Source organism: Hyperolius riggenbachi, chromosome 1 (assembly GCF_040937935.1).
Source record: "Hyperolius riggenbachi isolate aHypRig1 chromosome 1, aHypRig1.pri, whole genome shotgun sequence".
Taxonomy (NCBI): Eukaryota; Metazoa; Chordata; class Amphibia; order Anura; family Hyperoliidae; genus Hyperolius; species Hyperolius riggenbachi.
This window is the reverse complement of record NC_090646.1, coordinates 235,865,201-235,882,209: the sequence shown is the minus strand read 5'-3', so window position 1 is coordinate 235,882,209 and position 17,009 is coordinate 235,865,201. Positions and strand designations below refer to the sequence as shown.

Below are 17,009 nucleotides of genomic sequence, written 5' to 3'. Positions count from 1 at the left end.
CCCCATAGCCAGGAGCATTTTCCACCTTTGCAGAATCGGAACCTTTTATATTGCAAAGCACGACTGGGTCATGCCCGGAATTGAGCTTGGCCATGCACAGGGCTAAATCCAGCAATAAAAGTTGTGGGAGCCCTGTGTGCCTTGGCAGCTAGTGCAGCGCCATCTTGCAGTACTACTTCACAGAAGCAGAACGCTCCCAGCAGCAGCAAGCGCAGAAAAGCAAGGGTGGGCCTTGACTAGTGAAATTACCTTAAGTGACCACAGAACAACGTAGCAACCGGTAAGGTAGGCAAGGTAGCCCATGGACCACATGGGGCTGGAAGAAGCCCCAGGTACATATACAGTGGTGTGAAAAACTATTTGCCCCCTTCCTGATTTCTTATTCTTTTGCATGTTTGTCACACTTAAATGTTTCTGCTCATTAAAAACCATTAACTATTAGTCAAAGATAACATAATTGAACACAAAATGCAGTTTTAAATGATGGTTTTTATTATTTAGTGAGAAAAAAAAACCTCCAAATCTACATGGCCCAGTGTGAAAAAGTGATTGCCCCCCTTGTTAAAAAATAACTTAACTGTGGTTTATTACACCTGAGTTCAATTTCTGTAGTCACCCCCAGGCCTGATTACTGCCACACCTGTTTCAATCAAGAAATCACTTAAATAGGAGCTATCTGACACAGATAAGTAGACCAAAAGCACCTCAAAAGCTAGACATCATGCCAATATCCAAAGAAATCCAGGAACAAATGAGAACAAAGTACTGTAATTGAGATCTATCAGTCTGGTAAAGGTTATAAAGCCATTTCTAAAGCTTTGGGACTCCAGCGAACCACAGTGAGAGCTATTATCCACAAATGACAAAAACATGGAACAGTGATGAACCTTCCCAGGAGTGGCTGGCCAACCAAAATTACCCCAGGAGCGCAGAGAAAACTCATCCGAGAGGCCACAAAAGACCCTAGGACAACATCTAAAGAACTGCAGGCCTCACTTGCCTCAATTAAGGTCATTGTTCATGACTCCACCATAAGAAAGAGACTGGGCAAAAACGGTCTGCATGGCAGATATCCAAGGCGCAAACCACTTTTAAGCAAAAAGAACATTAAGGCTCGTCTCAATTTTGCTAAAAAAACATCTCAATGACTAGCAAGACTTTTGGGAAAATACCTTGTGGACCGACGAGACAAAAGTTGAACTTTTTGGAAGGTGCGTGTCCCGTTACATCTGGCGTAGAAGTAACACAGCATTTCAGCAAAAGAACATCATACAAACAGTAAAATATGGTGGTGGTAGTGTGATGGTCTGGGGTTGTTTTGCTGCTTCAGGACCTGGAAGGCTTGCTGTGATAGATGGAACCATGAATTCTACTGTCTACCAAAAAATCCTGAAGGAGAATGTCTGGCCATCTGTTTGTCAACTCAAGCTGAAGCGATCTTGGGTGCTGCAGCAGGACAATGACCCAAAACACGCCAGCAAATCCACCTCTGAATGGCTGAAGAAAAACAAAATGAAGACTTTGGAGTGGCCTAGTCAAAGTCCTGACCTGAATCCTATTGAGATGTTGTGGCATGACCTTAAAAAGGCGGTTCATGCTAGAAAACCCTCAAATAAAGCTGAATTACAACAATTCTGCAAAGATGAGAAGGCCAAAATTCCTCCAGAGCGCTGTAAAAGACTCGTTGCAAGTTATCGCAAACGATTGATTGCAGTTATTGCTGCTAAGGGTGGCCCAACCAGTTATGAGGTTCAGGGGGCAATTTCTTTTTCACACAGGGCCATGTAGGTTTTGAGTTATTTTTCTCACTAAATAATAAAAACCATCATTTAAAACTGCATTTTGTGTTCAATTATGTTATCTTTGACTAATAGTTAATGGTTTTTGATGAGCAGAAACATTTAAGTGTGACAAACATGCAAAAGAATGAGAAATCAGGAAGGGAGCAAATAGTTTTTCACACCACTGTAAATACGACCATCTATGTATGTACCATCTCAGGTTTCCTTTAAAGTGAAACTTAAGTGAAAATAAACTGATGAGATAAACAATTGTATCTATCCTCCTACTCCTAAAAATAACTTTTAGATACCCCACAGTTTTGTTTTATGTTTGAATCGTAAAAAAAGTAGATTTAGTGTTTTGTCTCGGCTCCATAAAAGTTTGTCTCCTGTCTCAAAGTGTTAACATATATGAACTATTGACCTTTTTGATCTATCTATTGCTCTCAGGAGTCCAGTTCTCTGCCAGGGAAGTATTTTATGGCTGTAATTTCTTATCAGTGAGGGATGCTATAGTCAGCTGGGTACCAACTGGAAAAAACTGTCAGTTGCATAGCTGAATATTAATTCCTTTCAGCCAGAGAAAGATGAAAAGCAGCACAGCATATACATTTGTTTGCTAGGCATTGTACATACACGTCTATCTCATAATGTCACTTTGGGCCCTTTTCCACTAGCGGCGTTTGCGATGCTGAATCGCAAAAACGCAAACCGCTAGCGATTTTACAATCGCTACGGTTTGCTTTTTAACATGGGAATCGCGGTAGGTCATTTCCACTACCGCGATTCGTTTTTGCGGGGAACGTGAACGCGCGGCGGAGCGATAATTGCCGCGATTTTGCTATGCAGTGCATAGCATAGCAAAATCGCGGCCGCAAACGTCGGGGGAATCGCCGGTTTTGCGATTCAGCAATCGCTAGCGTTCAGCGTGAACGCTAGCGATTGCAGGTGGAAAAGGGCCCTTAAGGTTCCCTTTATCATCTTGACTTTAGTATTATTAACACTGCCCATAAAATCTTATAATTGCATGATCTGTCTGCATTAAGGTATCCTGTTCATAACTAATCACAATTTTCCCAGTCGTTAGTGTGAGAAAACAGGTGCAAATGTCATATGACCTGCACTTAGTATGTATTCCTTTTTTGTAATTTTTTTATTTATTAGCCTTCTAAAAATTTCCCATGCAATAAGTACTTTAGATAATAGTTTGATCTTTTGTTTTGCAGGTGAAACATGGCAAAACCTATGTTTGAGTTGGACGACACTGTAAGTATTGAGCCCGAATTCCTAGATAATTTTAGCATTTACTTATACATTTAGGCCCATATGCAATTCACTTTTTCTCCTGAATTTTTTCCTAGGTGTTATTTTCACAACTTGTTATAAAATGTTTTTTAAAGCCTCCAGCAAGCAAGAACATACTTGAAATAAATTTGATAGTACTTTTTCACCAACCCTTGGGAACTTTTTCAATTGTAAAATGGTAAAAATGTAGTTTAAAGAGAAGATGAAAATTATCTCCTTGGAGATATCTCAGGTGAAAAAATGAATTGCATATGGGCCCTAGTGGCTATAGTAGGCAAACTCTGCATGGTCATAGGAGTACCTGTTTTTAAAAGAGAGGTTTACGGCTGCAGGAAGGAAGAAATAGGTGATAAGTATGGTTGTTTCCTGGGGCTTCCTCTAGCCCCATAAACTTGGATTGCTCCCACGCCACCGTCCTCTGCTGTCTGCAGCTTCGGTACCGGGTCCCTTCACTTCCATCAGTCGGAGCCAGTCTGACGTAAGAGAAGTGCGCTGTTTGCGTATCTTTCCAGCAGCCACTGGAGAGATACATAGAGGGCAAACTTCTCCTGTGTAGACTGGCCGCGACTGACGTAAGTGACGGGACCCGGTTCCCAAAGCTGCGGGCAGCGGAGGACGGCAGCATGGGAGCGATCCCAGCGGATGGGGCTGGAGGAAGCCCCAGGTATGTATAAAACTTTTTATGTTGTCCTGCTCTGGTACACTTTAAGTTGGCCATGTAAAGAAAAGTCAGAAAAATGTATTTCCTGGCTTTCCTGCCTATTTCCACCAGTCCAGATGTGGTGTCATTAGTCCTGGGACCTCTATGACTACTCTCCTGGGTTCCCCATTATTTGAATCATTTGTCTGTATTGGGCTTTTATATCATTGAACAGTTCATCACTGAGTTTTGCCCGCGAGATGTCCAGTTATTCCCACTGCACATAGTGTTCTCTAATACAAGGCTGCAGACTGTAAATATATAGATGTAAGGCGGAGCAAAAGGTGTGTGGTGATTTTTATGTACTGTTGCCACAGAAAAATAGGAAAGTACAGTAGTGTGATGGGTTGCTGGTGTTTGGTTGTAAATATTGGTTGCTTGTATGGTAGATAGGGACTCAGTAAAGTTATGGAGAACAACAAGGATTTTTTTTGTAGCTTGCCAAAGGATCAGAAAAGCCTTCTCCTGAAAGCACCACAAAGTATGGCATTGTGCTATTTCAAATAGAAGCAATAGGTCACTTATTTCAGCACATTTACAAATACGTGAGTGTGGTGGTGGTGATGGGGGGGGGGGGGGGGGGGGGGAGGGAGATGAGGGCACTCAGGGAAAGCATTTCTGATGGGTGACACAAATGGTGCCTGCACTTCAAATTTCACTACCCCATAAATAGCCCACCTACTCTTTGTGTATTGCTTATATTTACCTAGCTATCTGTCTAGTTATCCATTTATATCTTGATCATTAAATGATTTACAAAACAGACTATTGCATCCCTATCAACCTTGGCAATAAAGTTAGTGCAGTGGTGAAATGTTTAATATAATTTAATAAAAAGTCAGGTGACTATGTTTGCCTTCCTCTTGAGTCCTGCTACTCCAAGTAAGGTCCAGCACACTTGCTACTTGGGATAGCCTCTGCCCATAGAAAACTGTAAGGTTACACACGCTGTTAATTCCTGTAGAGGTGCTGTAGAGTGGACCCATACTGTACTCTTTCTGCCTACTAGTCTTCCTTAATGGTGTTGGTATTCACGTTCAGGTGAATTTGCAGGGGAATAAAGTGCTTACCTACAGTATATCACATTTTAAAGTGAATCTGAAGCGAAAATAAACTTATGATAATGAATTGTATGTGTAGTGCAGCTAAGAAATAGAACATGAATAGCAAAGAAAAGAGTCTCATTGTTTCCAGTACTGGAAGAGTTCTGAAACTTCAGTTGCTATCTATACAAAAGAGCTTCTCTGAGATCTTTGACTCAACTTGGGTTGGATACAGCCCTGTTTTCTGAACCACTTATGCATCAAAAAAACATGTTTTTATTGAATATTATGTCAGGGTTTTATACCACTTTAAAAGACATTTAAATAATAATTTAAAAAAATTACAATAACACCCCCCCCCCCCCCAAAAAAAAAACCCCCCAAATAGTCACCTTAGGGACTGAACTTTTTTAATATGTATGTCAAGAGGGTATATTACTGTACTTCATAAATTATAGGCTTGTATTTAGGGATGGACGCAAAACTGAAAAGTGCACCTTTTTTTCCCCAAATAAAATATTGGCGCCATACATTGTACTAGGGAAAAATTGTAACCGTTTGTAATAACCGGGACAGATGGGCAAATAAAATGTGTGGGTTTTAATTACAGTAGCATGTATTATTTTAACCTCTGAAGGACCGTATGCTTACTCCCCCCAGTGACCAGGCTATTTTTTTACAGGCGAATGAATGGAAGGAGCGCTGACAGGTGAAAATTGCTCTGTTTCTTTAAGGGGAAAACCCCTTGGAAGTGAAGTGGTTAAATGAACTCTTATTACTGTGTGTGCATATTAACTGTATGCATAATTAGCACATGCAAATGTATTAGGTAGGAAATACAAATATACAAGAACTCTGCAGTCAGAACTTCTGCACAGGAAACTTTATTATTCAGGTATGGATCCACTTGAACACCACTAATCTTTGGCAAGTAAGCAGGATATTTACAGAATAAACCTAGAAGAAGAAAACATCCATTACCTTATTATAATTGATTACTTAACTGCCACAACACCCTCCAGTCCTGAGACCATAGAAGTTACTGAGGAGGAGTGCAATGCTGACTTCACCCCTTCCTGCAAGTGACCACTCTTTTCATCTTGAGAACACATCTGTTTCTGGAATTCTCAAATCCCCTGCATTCCCAGAATACAGTACAGTCCCCAGTATCCAGCACCAGTGGGGATCGCCTGATAAATGTGCTTGCCGGTTGCTTGATAACCATCCAAAATAGCACAAACCTCCCCCTGAAATACTTATCAAGTCTCCAGCGACGTCTAGCAATCTTCCTGTACCCCCTTGCTGGCTCCAAGCAGCTTTCCAGTTCCCCCGTGTACTGGCATGCCGGATTTCGTACACGGATGCCAGAAGCCACTAGGTGCCCACGAGGAGGTGCAGGAAGGCTGCTGGACATCGCTGGAGGCTCGGTACCTTTATTACAGCTTGCCAGCAACCCCAGGAAGACCTTACAAAAAGGTCCCCTCTGCTGTACATGTAACGCTACCAGTAAGCCCCACACCCCCAGAAGCATGATGCGGAATAGTCTGAAAATTATCTTAATACATTTATAAGGGGGGTTTTACTATATACGGTATATAAAAAGGTATTAAATGTTTTTTTTTCTTTTAGTGAGGGAGATCTTCATACATTTTTATGTGACTAAAAAGATTAGTTCATTTATGTGGCAGTTGCTCCTCTAAGTCCTGTTCTCGGTTATGTTCAAGGTTATACTCAAGGCTGAAAGTAGAAACATTATGGGCTCACACTTTGTTTAGTCTAAGCAGTTGTTTGTAACTTTTCTGAAGGAAGGAATTTTTTTAAAGAGAATGCTGAAAAGAAGGGTTTAGTAAGTTTAGAGCTTGATAGATACTTTTTCAAACTGCACCAATGAGGGGTTTGCCTCTTATAAACCACTGGTAAGGTTAGGTTAACCTGCTAGCTAAAAAGATCAACTGGAGTCAAAGGATTCCTATACCACCTATCCACTGTGGCCTTTGTAAACATTAATTCAGTATTAGATTTTTGGTTTCATTTTTTATTATCAGTTTAAGGACTGAATTTCTATTCAGTGCTACTACTACACATACGATTATCTCATAAGTTTTTTTTCAGTTTATTTTTGCTTTAAAGAGAACTTGAGACAGCGTTTGTAAATCTTAATAGAACCCAGAGGCATGTCATGTGTACAATGACATGCCTCTGTGTCGTTCTATTGCCGCTGCCATTCCCCCCCTGTACTTCCTGGGTCGTGGCTTGGCTTCCAATTAGAGGAAGCTAGCAGAGGCAAGGAGCGGCGGGGGGAGCCTGTAATGGAGGAGGCTGATTGACAAGCCTCAGGTAAACACAGATGACTAGGGATGAGCAGATTGTCGCTAGTCTGGTTATATTTTCTAGGGTAACAGCAGAGCCATGGGGGACTACCAGCGGCAATAGAACATGACATGCCACCGGGTTAAGATTTACAAATTCCGCCTCAGGTTCTCTGTATGGCCCAGCTTAAGTTCTTTTGTTTTAGTTTCAGGGCTGGGTTTAGCAATAGGCACAGCAGGCACAAAGGGGATGTGTTGTATGTGGGTACATTAAGATTTTTTCCGCATTTCCAAACATGCGGTAAAACGTGTGGTAAAAAGTGCCTTATTGTCTTCCATAAGTCAGGATAGTCTTTGGAAGATTTTTTTTCCCTTTGGCAGGGGTGGAGGGGGGGGGGGGGGGCGGGGTCTTTTGATTATGTAGTAACCTATGAAAAGTATATTTATAGGCATCCTCAATAAAAAAAATATTCAGTAAATATTTGGAGTTTTATTTCTACTATTCTTTTCTATTACACATCTTGAATAGGAACTCCACTAAAACAGCAACAGGAATGCCACTAAAAACTGCAACATGCATATAAATTGACTTTACCGCCAAGATCTTAAACTGATTAGTAAATGATGTGCTAACATGCCCCCTAATTTCTATGAGAATAACGATTTTCGTTAAAATTTATGCAAATTACCACATAATTTTACCACATAATTTATCACAAGCTGTAATTCATGACTAAAATGTACAGCATGAAAACATAACTAAAACCTGCCAGAATTGCTAAATATCATTACCGCATGTGGTAAATTACCGTACATACAGAAATTTGCTCCAAAACCCTACCAGAATTGAGGCGAATGACTCCTAAGGTGTAAAACAGGGATGCTCAAAAAATGTATTCGGATGAAATCCTGCTATATTAATCACCTGTGCGGGTGTGACATCTTTGATCCGTCCGTCGGCGCCTCCCATAATGAGTTTCAAGCCGCGGTCACGTGATAACAAACACTTCCTCCTTCCAGGTTGAAAGAGGAAGTGTTTGTAGTCACATGACACGCTTGGAATGCATCGTGGGAGGCAGTGTGGGACGGATAAAAGAAGAGCTCTGATGGGTAAGCTTAACCCCCCTCGCCCAACCACACAGGTGATCTAATTACCTGGAGGAAATCCGAATAAAACCTATTCGGATTTCATCCGGTTATCATCACTGATGTAAAACAACCATGCAAGAGGCTAGTTAAACAATTTTTTCAGTTTTGCGTCCATCACTATTTACAAGCTTATAATTTAAAAAATATTAGTAATGCACCCTCTTCACATGCATAATAAAAAAAAAGTTCAGACCCTTAGGTAACTATTTTTTATTTTTTTTTGAATTGTCTTTTTTTTTTCATTAAAAATTTTATTTGGGTAATTTTTGGTATGGAAGGTAAACAGTTAATTTTAAATGTAATAATGTGTGTAATCATCGCCGGGGACCGGGTCGGAGCTCCGGCTAACGGCTGCGCGCAGAGATGCGGCAAGGGAGGTCCTGGGAGCTTGGGGCTGGAGGAAGCCCCCGGTAAGTAGCGTTTATTTTATTTAAAGGAATACTGTAGGGGGTCGGGCGAAAATGAGTTGAACTTACCTGGGGCTTCCAACAGTGGTTTTCAGACTTTAAAGTCTGAAATTCCAGAAGTGAACGGGAGGCGGGGCCGGAGCATTGGTGAGTGGTTGCGCGGGCACAGGATGTCTGCGGGGGACTATTAGAAGTAAGTTCAACTCATTTTACCCCGACCCCCCCCCCCCCCCCTACAGTATTCCTTTAAATTTGCCTTACAACTCCTTTGACCTCCTTAGCGGTAACCCCGTGTGCGACACGGGGTAAGCCGCCGGAGGGTGCCGCTCAGGCCCTGCTGGGCCGATTTAAATAATTTTTTTCTTTGCTGGACGCAGCTAGCACTTTGCTAGCTGCGCCAGCACCCCGATCGCCGCCGCCGCGCGCCCCGATCGCCGCTTTTCGTTGCGGCGCGCGCCCCCCCCCCAGACCCGATGCGCTGCCTGGCCAATCAGTGCCAGGCAGCGCCAAGGGGTAGATCTGGAGTCCCAATGACGTCCCGACGTCGGTGACGTCATCCCGCCCCGTCGCCATGGCGACGGGGGAAGCCCTCCAGGAAATCCCGTTCTTTGAACGGGATTTCCTGATCGCCTATCGCCGGAGGCGATCGGCGGGGCTGGGGGGGATGCCGCTGAGCAGCGGCTATCATGTAGCGAGCCCTAGGCTCGCTACATGATTTAAAAAAAAAAAAATTAAAAAAAACTGCTGCGCTGCCCCCTGGCGGAATGTTTCATACCGCCAGGGGGGTTAAAGAATGGCACGAGGAACATTCTAATGAAGTTGAGCATCACATCTGGCTACCACAATCCCCAGACTTCAACATTATTGAGCATTTATGGTCGTTATTAGAGATTCAAGTAAGAAATCTATTTCTGCCGCCATCATCTCTAAAAGAACTGGAGGGGGTTTTAACTAAAGAATGGGCTAAAATTCCTTTGGAAACAATTCACAATTTGTATGAATCAATACCTCGGTGAATTGGGGCTGTAATTGCCGCAAAAGGTGGACCTACACCATATTAAAATATATTTTGTTGATTTTCAAGGTGTTTCCATTATTTTGTCCAACTCCTGTAGATCTAATGTTAGTGATTGTTTTCCTATAAGGTAGTAACTGTTTAATTACTTGCTTTGTTTTTATCTAATTGTTTTACTTTTTTTTGCTTTAACATACTTTTTTCATCATGTGCAGATGCTGGACCCTTACTATTTCAGATCAAATCAAATGTGTGTATATGATGAACACATTTTGATGCCCCCAGAAAATACTGTTCGACCAGGTAAGCACCAACAGATTGATTTATTTAAAAATTGTGACAGTAATTGTTGAATATTAAATTAAAACAAAAGCCTGGCAAGTCCTGTAGTAACACAATTAGGACAGGACTTGCTGTAGTGCTATGCTAGTTTACCCTAAGCTACCATGGAAGTGTGGGTGCATACAGAATTGGCACAGTGAGTTTCGGCACCAACTCCAAGTAAAGCAGCTATTGTTTTGCTTTCACTGGTATTCTTCTCTTCAATCTCTACACTAAACCCCTTTCCTGAAGCCTAACCCCAGCAACCCAATTTTAAACACTTCCTGATGACTAAACCCCTCCCACCATTCCAGACTTGATTCCAGATAGTGCCGTAAATTTACCACAGCCCAATGTTAATTTATGGGGGAGTTCACTTCACACTCCCCACATTGTGGTACGCTGCGCCTGAAGTGCTCTACTAACGCACTTCAATACCTACGTTACTGCGCCACTTCTGTGGTAATCTGCATCGGGCCAGCAGTCATGTAAGTCTATGGTAATGTGCGTTTCATTTTAAAAACCCAGCGCTGTTAACTACGTCTTGCATGTACAGAAGCATAGTTTAGAAATACGCTTCTGCGCACGTCATCGATTGATGAACAGGAAGTGAACATCACTTCCTGTTTGGCTGGATGCCAGACAAGGATTACCACTTACTAATGCGGTAATCCCTGAGGGTGTGTTTTTGGCAGTGCAGTACATCGGCGGCACCACACCAATCTGCAGTGTGAAGCCGGCCTTACCCTTCTTTCCTCCCCTCGCCCATGTTGACTCCTTTTTCACGCCTAATCCTAACTTCCTCCCTATGTTAACATCTTCCTGTCACCTAACCCATACAGTGTTAAAGGAATACTATCGATTGAAACGACTTTTTTTTTTTAATACTCTATATTAGTGTACACATTACCACTAGTGCTAGGGGCACTTTATTTATTCACCCAGGTCTCTCTCTCGCTATCCCTGCCTAAAAATTCATTTCTCACACAGCTCATAGTAGTTTGGGTCACCCTGAGCTGCTTGGTTACTCTGTCACACACAAATATATTTCACTGTGTCACTCACAGCATGCAGCAGACATGAGGAGAAATAGGCTGATCTGAGGTGGTAACAGGTAACTAAATGAGCTGTAATATTGCTGGAATATAACTAGCTATACCAGGAGTCTGTGTTTACACTCAGACTGGCTGCCTGCTTGAGGTGATTCACTCCAGGCTGCATCCACTTTACAAGCTGCTGAGAGGGGCAGACCACTGTCTACAATTAGCATTATTAGTATCTTTATCAGTCAAGAGAAGCAAAGATAATAAACACACATTGCTAGAATCTTTAACCCCTTACCACCATATCAATAAGATTCTTTCAGCAAGGTAATAATTAAACTATAAACTGAGGAGTTGATAGCAACTCCCCTGTGCAGAGATATGGTCTAGCCCTCTGGGAGCCCTCAGTATTTAGATACATTTTGTATCCAACACTGGCGCCAAAACTGACGGAGGATTTTACAGCTGAGAGGAACAGCTGTGTGAGGAATCAAATTGCTCCTAGTACTTGTCCTAATGTGTGCTACAACATACAGCATTTAAAAATAAATGCTTACATCGATAGTATTCCTTTAACTCCTTTTTGACACCAAATCTTAACATTTTTAATGCTACCCTCTCACTAACTCCCTAGCCTTCCACAACCCCTTTTAACCTTGGCGCCTAACCCTATCTAATAACCCTGACTGGTACTCTCCTTTCACACAAACACAAAATGAGCACAGCAATACTAGAACTAGAATCCATGTCAATGGACGAAATACAAACTAGAATAAACCAAAAGCGTCCATGACAATATAAAGTCAAAAACAATCCAGCTCCATGTAATAATCTATATTGAGGGATATATAAATAAAAACCATTAAAAACATGCACAGAAGTCGGGACTCCACAGTGCGGATTAAGTAAGCGTGTGAATACACAGTAAAAATCACAGGGTATAGGGAACAATCCCTCTTAATATACAATCCAATACAAACAAGTATAAAGCAAGTATACACGTAAGGCTGCAGTAGATAAGATCAGCATGGTAGAATGATTGGACACCGTGCATACATAATAGTAAATATACATACAATGCCACAGCTCAAAGTAAATGCTTACCCTGGAAAAGATGATGACCGCACAGTGAGGCCCGACTCCGTGTCTATAGACAAATTGGGTTTTTGTATTATTTGAAAAGCCAAATCAATCCACTATTCCAGTGTTTCCCAACCTTTTCCGGCCCGGGGAACACTTTCTGACCATATGGGGGGGGGGGGGGCTGGGGTGCGGCTGCATAGCTAGCATAGTTGCCCCAGTATAGGGAGTTTAGTTGCCCCAGTATGGTTAGTATAGTGCCCCAGTATAGCTAGTATAGTGCCCCAGTATAGCTAGTATAGTCCCAGTATGGATAGGTAGTGCCCCTGTATAGTGCACAGTATGGGTAGGTAGTGCCCCAGTATAGCCAGTAAAGTACCCAGTATAGCTAGTATAGTGCCCAGTATAGCTAGTTTAGTTGCCCCCAGTATAGCTAGTTTAGTTGCCCCCAGTGTAGGTAGTTTAGTTGCCCCCAGTATAGCTAGTTTAGTTGCCCCCAGTGTAGGTAGTTTAGTTGCCCCCAGTGTAGGTAGTTTAGTTGCCCCCAGTATAGCTAGTTTAGTTGCCCCCAGTATAGCTAGTTTAATTGCCCCCAGTATAGCTAGTACAGTTCCCCCCAGTATAGATGCCCAGGAGGGGGGAAGCAGCGCTAGGAGGGGCAGTGGAGGCAGCGGTGGCGAGGGGGGAAATATCCCCCCCCCCTCCCTCACCTGGGACCCCTCCTTCTGCCTCTCTCCCCCTCCATTTAGCGGTGGCAAGTGCGGGCTCGGCGGCGGCGGTTGAAAAACGCTGCACTATTCCACTTCCCAAAAATGTATCAGACTCTCACCATGGATAATTATTGAAATATGTGAGAATGGATACATTTTTATCAATCGACAAGAATACATTTGTTTTTTCAATGCAATCCTTTTTTTTTGGGGGGGGGGGGGGGGGGCACATTTTGTCTCAATCATGCAAGTCTGCCATAAGGTTGATGAAGTAAAAAGATCACCATGGAAGTTAAGGCAACTTGCTGTGTTTTTGTGAATGGAATAAAGATAGCAGCTTCCATATTTCTCTTAATACAGGTATACTTTAGAGCAGGGGCCTCAAACTAAATCACGTAGGGGGCCAAAATAAAAAACAAAGTCTGGGTCATTAATTGTTCATTACGATTTAACATTTATTTAACAGTCTCAAACTATAGTGACTGTGGTGGTGGTGGTGGGGGGGGGGGGGGGGAGGAGTCCCGCAGAAGAGGTCCTCCCCTTTTGCAAAGTAGTGCAGTGGAGCAGTTTAATATTTGCCTGCTCCAGTGCTGCTTCAGGTCTTCTCCTGACAGCCACATGCTCTATGCTGCATGCCTCTGCCTCCTGAGGTATGTCATATGATTGGGAGAAGGAGGTATGGAAGTACAGAGCGAGTAGAATGAAGCTAGTACAGCGTGCAGGACTGACCCGGCTGCCGGCAAATGAGTATTTGCTTATCCTCGCTGCTGTTTGTTTGTTTGTTCAACTACCGCTACGTCGCATCCCTGCCTACAACGTGCCTCTACAGCGTGGAGGACCCGTCTGCCGGGAAGGGAGTATTTGTCTTGTACCCTCTGCTGCTGCATCCCCCCTGGCTCTTTATACTGCGGGCACCAATCCTGGCTACACCTATTCCTGGCTACCTGTGCTGCGGCCGCCTAATTCTGGCTACACCTATCCCTGGCTCTCTATACTGTGGACACCAATCCTGGCTACACCTATCCCTGGCTACCTATGATGTGGCCACCTACTACTGGCTACACCTATCCCTGGCTCTCTATTCTGCGGGCACCAATCCTGGCTACACCTATCCCTGGCTACCTATACTGCGGCCACCTACTACTGGCTACACCTATCCCTGGCTCTTTATACTGCGGGCACCAATCCTGGCTACACCTATCCCTGGCTACCTATACTGCGGCCACCTAATTCTGACTACACCTATCCCTGTCTACCTGTGCTGCAGCCACTTACTACTGGCTACACCTATCCCTGGCTACCTATGCTGCAGCCACTTACTACTGGCTACACCTATCCCTGGCTACCTATGCTGCAGCCACTTACTACTGGCTACACCTATCCCTGGCTACCTATATTGTGGCCACCTACTACTGGCTACACCTATCCCTGGCTACCTATGCTGTGGCCACCTGCTACTGGCTACACCTATCCCTGGCTACCTATGCTGCGGCCATCTACTACTTGGGAGGCAGTTCCAAATAATTGTTTAATACCGTCATACCGTGGTATTCTTTTTTACGGTTATCATACTGTGGATTTTCATACCGTTGCAACCCCAGTGATGGGAGAGAACATCTCCACAAGCCTGCCTCTTTCTGTCTAAAATGTGACTTTAGCTGAAAGTCCGATTTTACAAGGGGTTATTACGGGGAATGTGGAAAACGAGGGGGCTAGGCATCGAAAACACACAGAGGTATGTGAACAAAGCAGGAACCTCTTTGTTTACCTTGGGTAGCTTTGCCTTGGGTCAGGTATATTTTAAACCAGTTGATTCACAAATAAAGTCCAAGAAATTCAGAGTTTCATATTGTCATATGTAGTAAAAAAAAAAATAATAATAATAATAATAATAATTAGTGGGATTGAAGTGCTTTTTAACAGGACTTTGGATGGTGAGCCTGCATAGTATTAGCATTTGTCTGCAAAGTTCGGCATCTGTACATTCCAAGCTGTATTGGCCCATGTCCTGCAGTAGAGAAAGTGCTGTTCAGTGTCTGGAGAACTGTTATTGCCTTCTACAGTAATTCACAGTGAGGGTGCAGTTTTGTGAGGGATGAGGGGACAGACTTGTAATATGGTCACATGGGGGTTGGTTGGTGGGGGCTGAACAGTATATTCAGATGGTAGCAATAAAGTCCGGTCAGCAAACCTGAAATTCCAATACAGTGTTCTGATTTATTGCATATGTCAACACAACTTCAGGTGTGCTGGCCGGACTTTATTGCTACTATTTGAATTGGTGGGTGTCGTGGCTTGGCACCTAGGTCCAGCACCTAACACAGGGGGAAGGTGTGCCACTCCAGAATTGTTCATGCTAGTATATTAAGATGGGCCATTTCCTCAGCTGTTCATTAGGTGCTGCCTTAATTCCTGACTATATTACAAGTAATTGCACTACACCATCGAGAGCTCTGCTCATTAGGCCTGCATGCACGGCCTTTCAGGCATTACCTTATTAGCACTGGATTGTTTTGGCTAATGTCTTGTGCTTTCTTTTTCTCCAAGTGGATGGACCTTACCTTGAAATAATCGAGCAGCCTAAACAGGTAAATATATTGGTCTATACTTTATTGCATTCGTTATTTTTATTATTGTGTATAAATATGGTGCTGGCAAGGTTTAGTCAGGTCGCTAACTGTCCCTCAGAGGAGAGCCCATAATATCCCTACCATGACTGATCTGTCTGTTTTTTCTGGAGGTGGGAGGAAACCAGAGTGTCAGGAGGAAAGCAAGGAGATAAGATACAGACTACATGCAGATTGTATCCTGGCCCGAATACTTATACTAGTTTAATACCTGGCCATAGCCGGCCGTTGACCTGAGCGACTGGAGTGGTCGCTCAGGGCGCCGGCTTCCAAGGGGGCACCTATCGCTGGCTACCTACAACTGACTTCCTATACTGGGGGCTCCTATAGCTGGCTACCTATACTGAGGGAGGGCAAGAACACGTGGCTTCTTATACTGGAGGCACCTACGCCTGGCTACCTGTGGGGGGAGACCTACACCTGACTTCCTATACTGGGGGCACCTATGCTTGTCTACCTATATTGAGGGCACCTACACATGTAATGCTATATCGGGAGCACTTTTACCTGGCTACACATCTATACAAAGTCTGAGGGCAATTTTTTTTTTGGGGGGGGGGGGTCTCTCACTACGCTCCACTGATTGTTGTTATTATTATTCCTGAAAGGTTCTAGTCTTCTGACTACACCTATCCCTGTCTGCCTATGCTGCAGCCACTTACTACTGGCTACACCTATCCCTAGCTTTAAGTGTATTCAGGATAATGCACTCTTTCCATCTATTTCGTGGTTAAGAATAGTATTTTTCTATTATACATATGTGATGTGTCAAGGAGATCTGAGCATTTGTCGTGATTTGTCACAACTTCAAAAAAAGGTTGGGAACCACTGTCCTATGAGGTAAAACATTAGAAAAGGTAAATTGCAAATGGGCCTATGTGTGCGTGCGTTCGTGCGCATTCGAAGAGGATGAAGGAGGGCACAATAATCAGGTTTCGCTCAGCGTGCTGTGAAACCTAAGGCCGGCCCTGTACCTGGCTTTCTGTGATATTTGGGCTAGAGTGATCCCATGCACCATTTTGAGTACAGCTATTTCTTAGTTTTCTGTAATAGTCAATAATTCATTTTTGTGGGAATTATGTGCATTGATGTTTTGAGCTGTTTCTTAATTATGCAGTTCTTTGAATATGAATGTGACCTTTTGGATATATATATATATATATATATATATATATATATATATATATATATATATATATATATATATATATATATATATATATATATATAATCTGCCACAAACATGCATCAATTTTATTGGAATTCCACGTGAAAGTCCAATACAAAGTGGTGTACATGTGAGAAGTGGATCGAAAATCATACATCGTTCCAAACATTTTTTACAAATAAATAACTGCAAAGTGGGGTGTGCGTAATTATTCAGCCCCCTGAGTCAATACTTTGTAGAACCACCTTTTGCTGCAATTACAGCTGCCAGTCTTTTAGGGTATGTCTCTACCAGCTTTGCACATCTAGAGACTGAAATCCTTGCCCATTCTTCTTTGCAAAACAGCTCCAG

The 17,009-nt window shown here is 43.0% G+C and overlaps 1 protein-coding gene across 5 annotated transcripts in view; it reads left to right on the top strand.

Moving 5' to 3' along the window:
* Positions 1–17,009, top strand: part of NFKB1 (nuclear factor kappa B subunit 1) — a 188,573-nt gene that overhangs the window by 44,737 nt on the left and 126,827 nt on the right. For 4 of the 5 annotated variants that reach the window (XM_068231566.1, XM_068231574.1, XM_068231591.1 and 1 more), the window contains 3 exons: positions 3,008–3,047; positions 9,925–10,012; positions 15,411–15,451. In XM_068231566.1, the coding sequence (XP_068087667.1) occupies positions 3,015–3,047; positions 9,925–10,012; positions 15,411–15,451 (162 nt within the window). In that variant the 5' untranslated portion in view covers positions 3,008–3,014. Of the gene's footprint in view, positions 1–2,873; positions 2,909–3,007; positions 3,048–9,924; positions 10,013–15,410; positions 15,452–17,009 lie in introns of those variants that run through there. The other variant, XM_068231602.1, reaches the window with a different exon arrangement.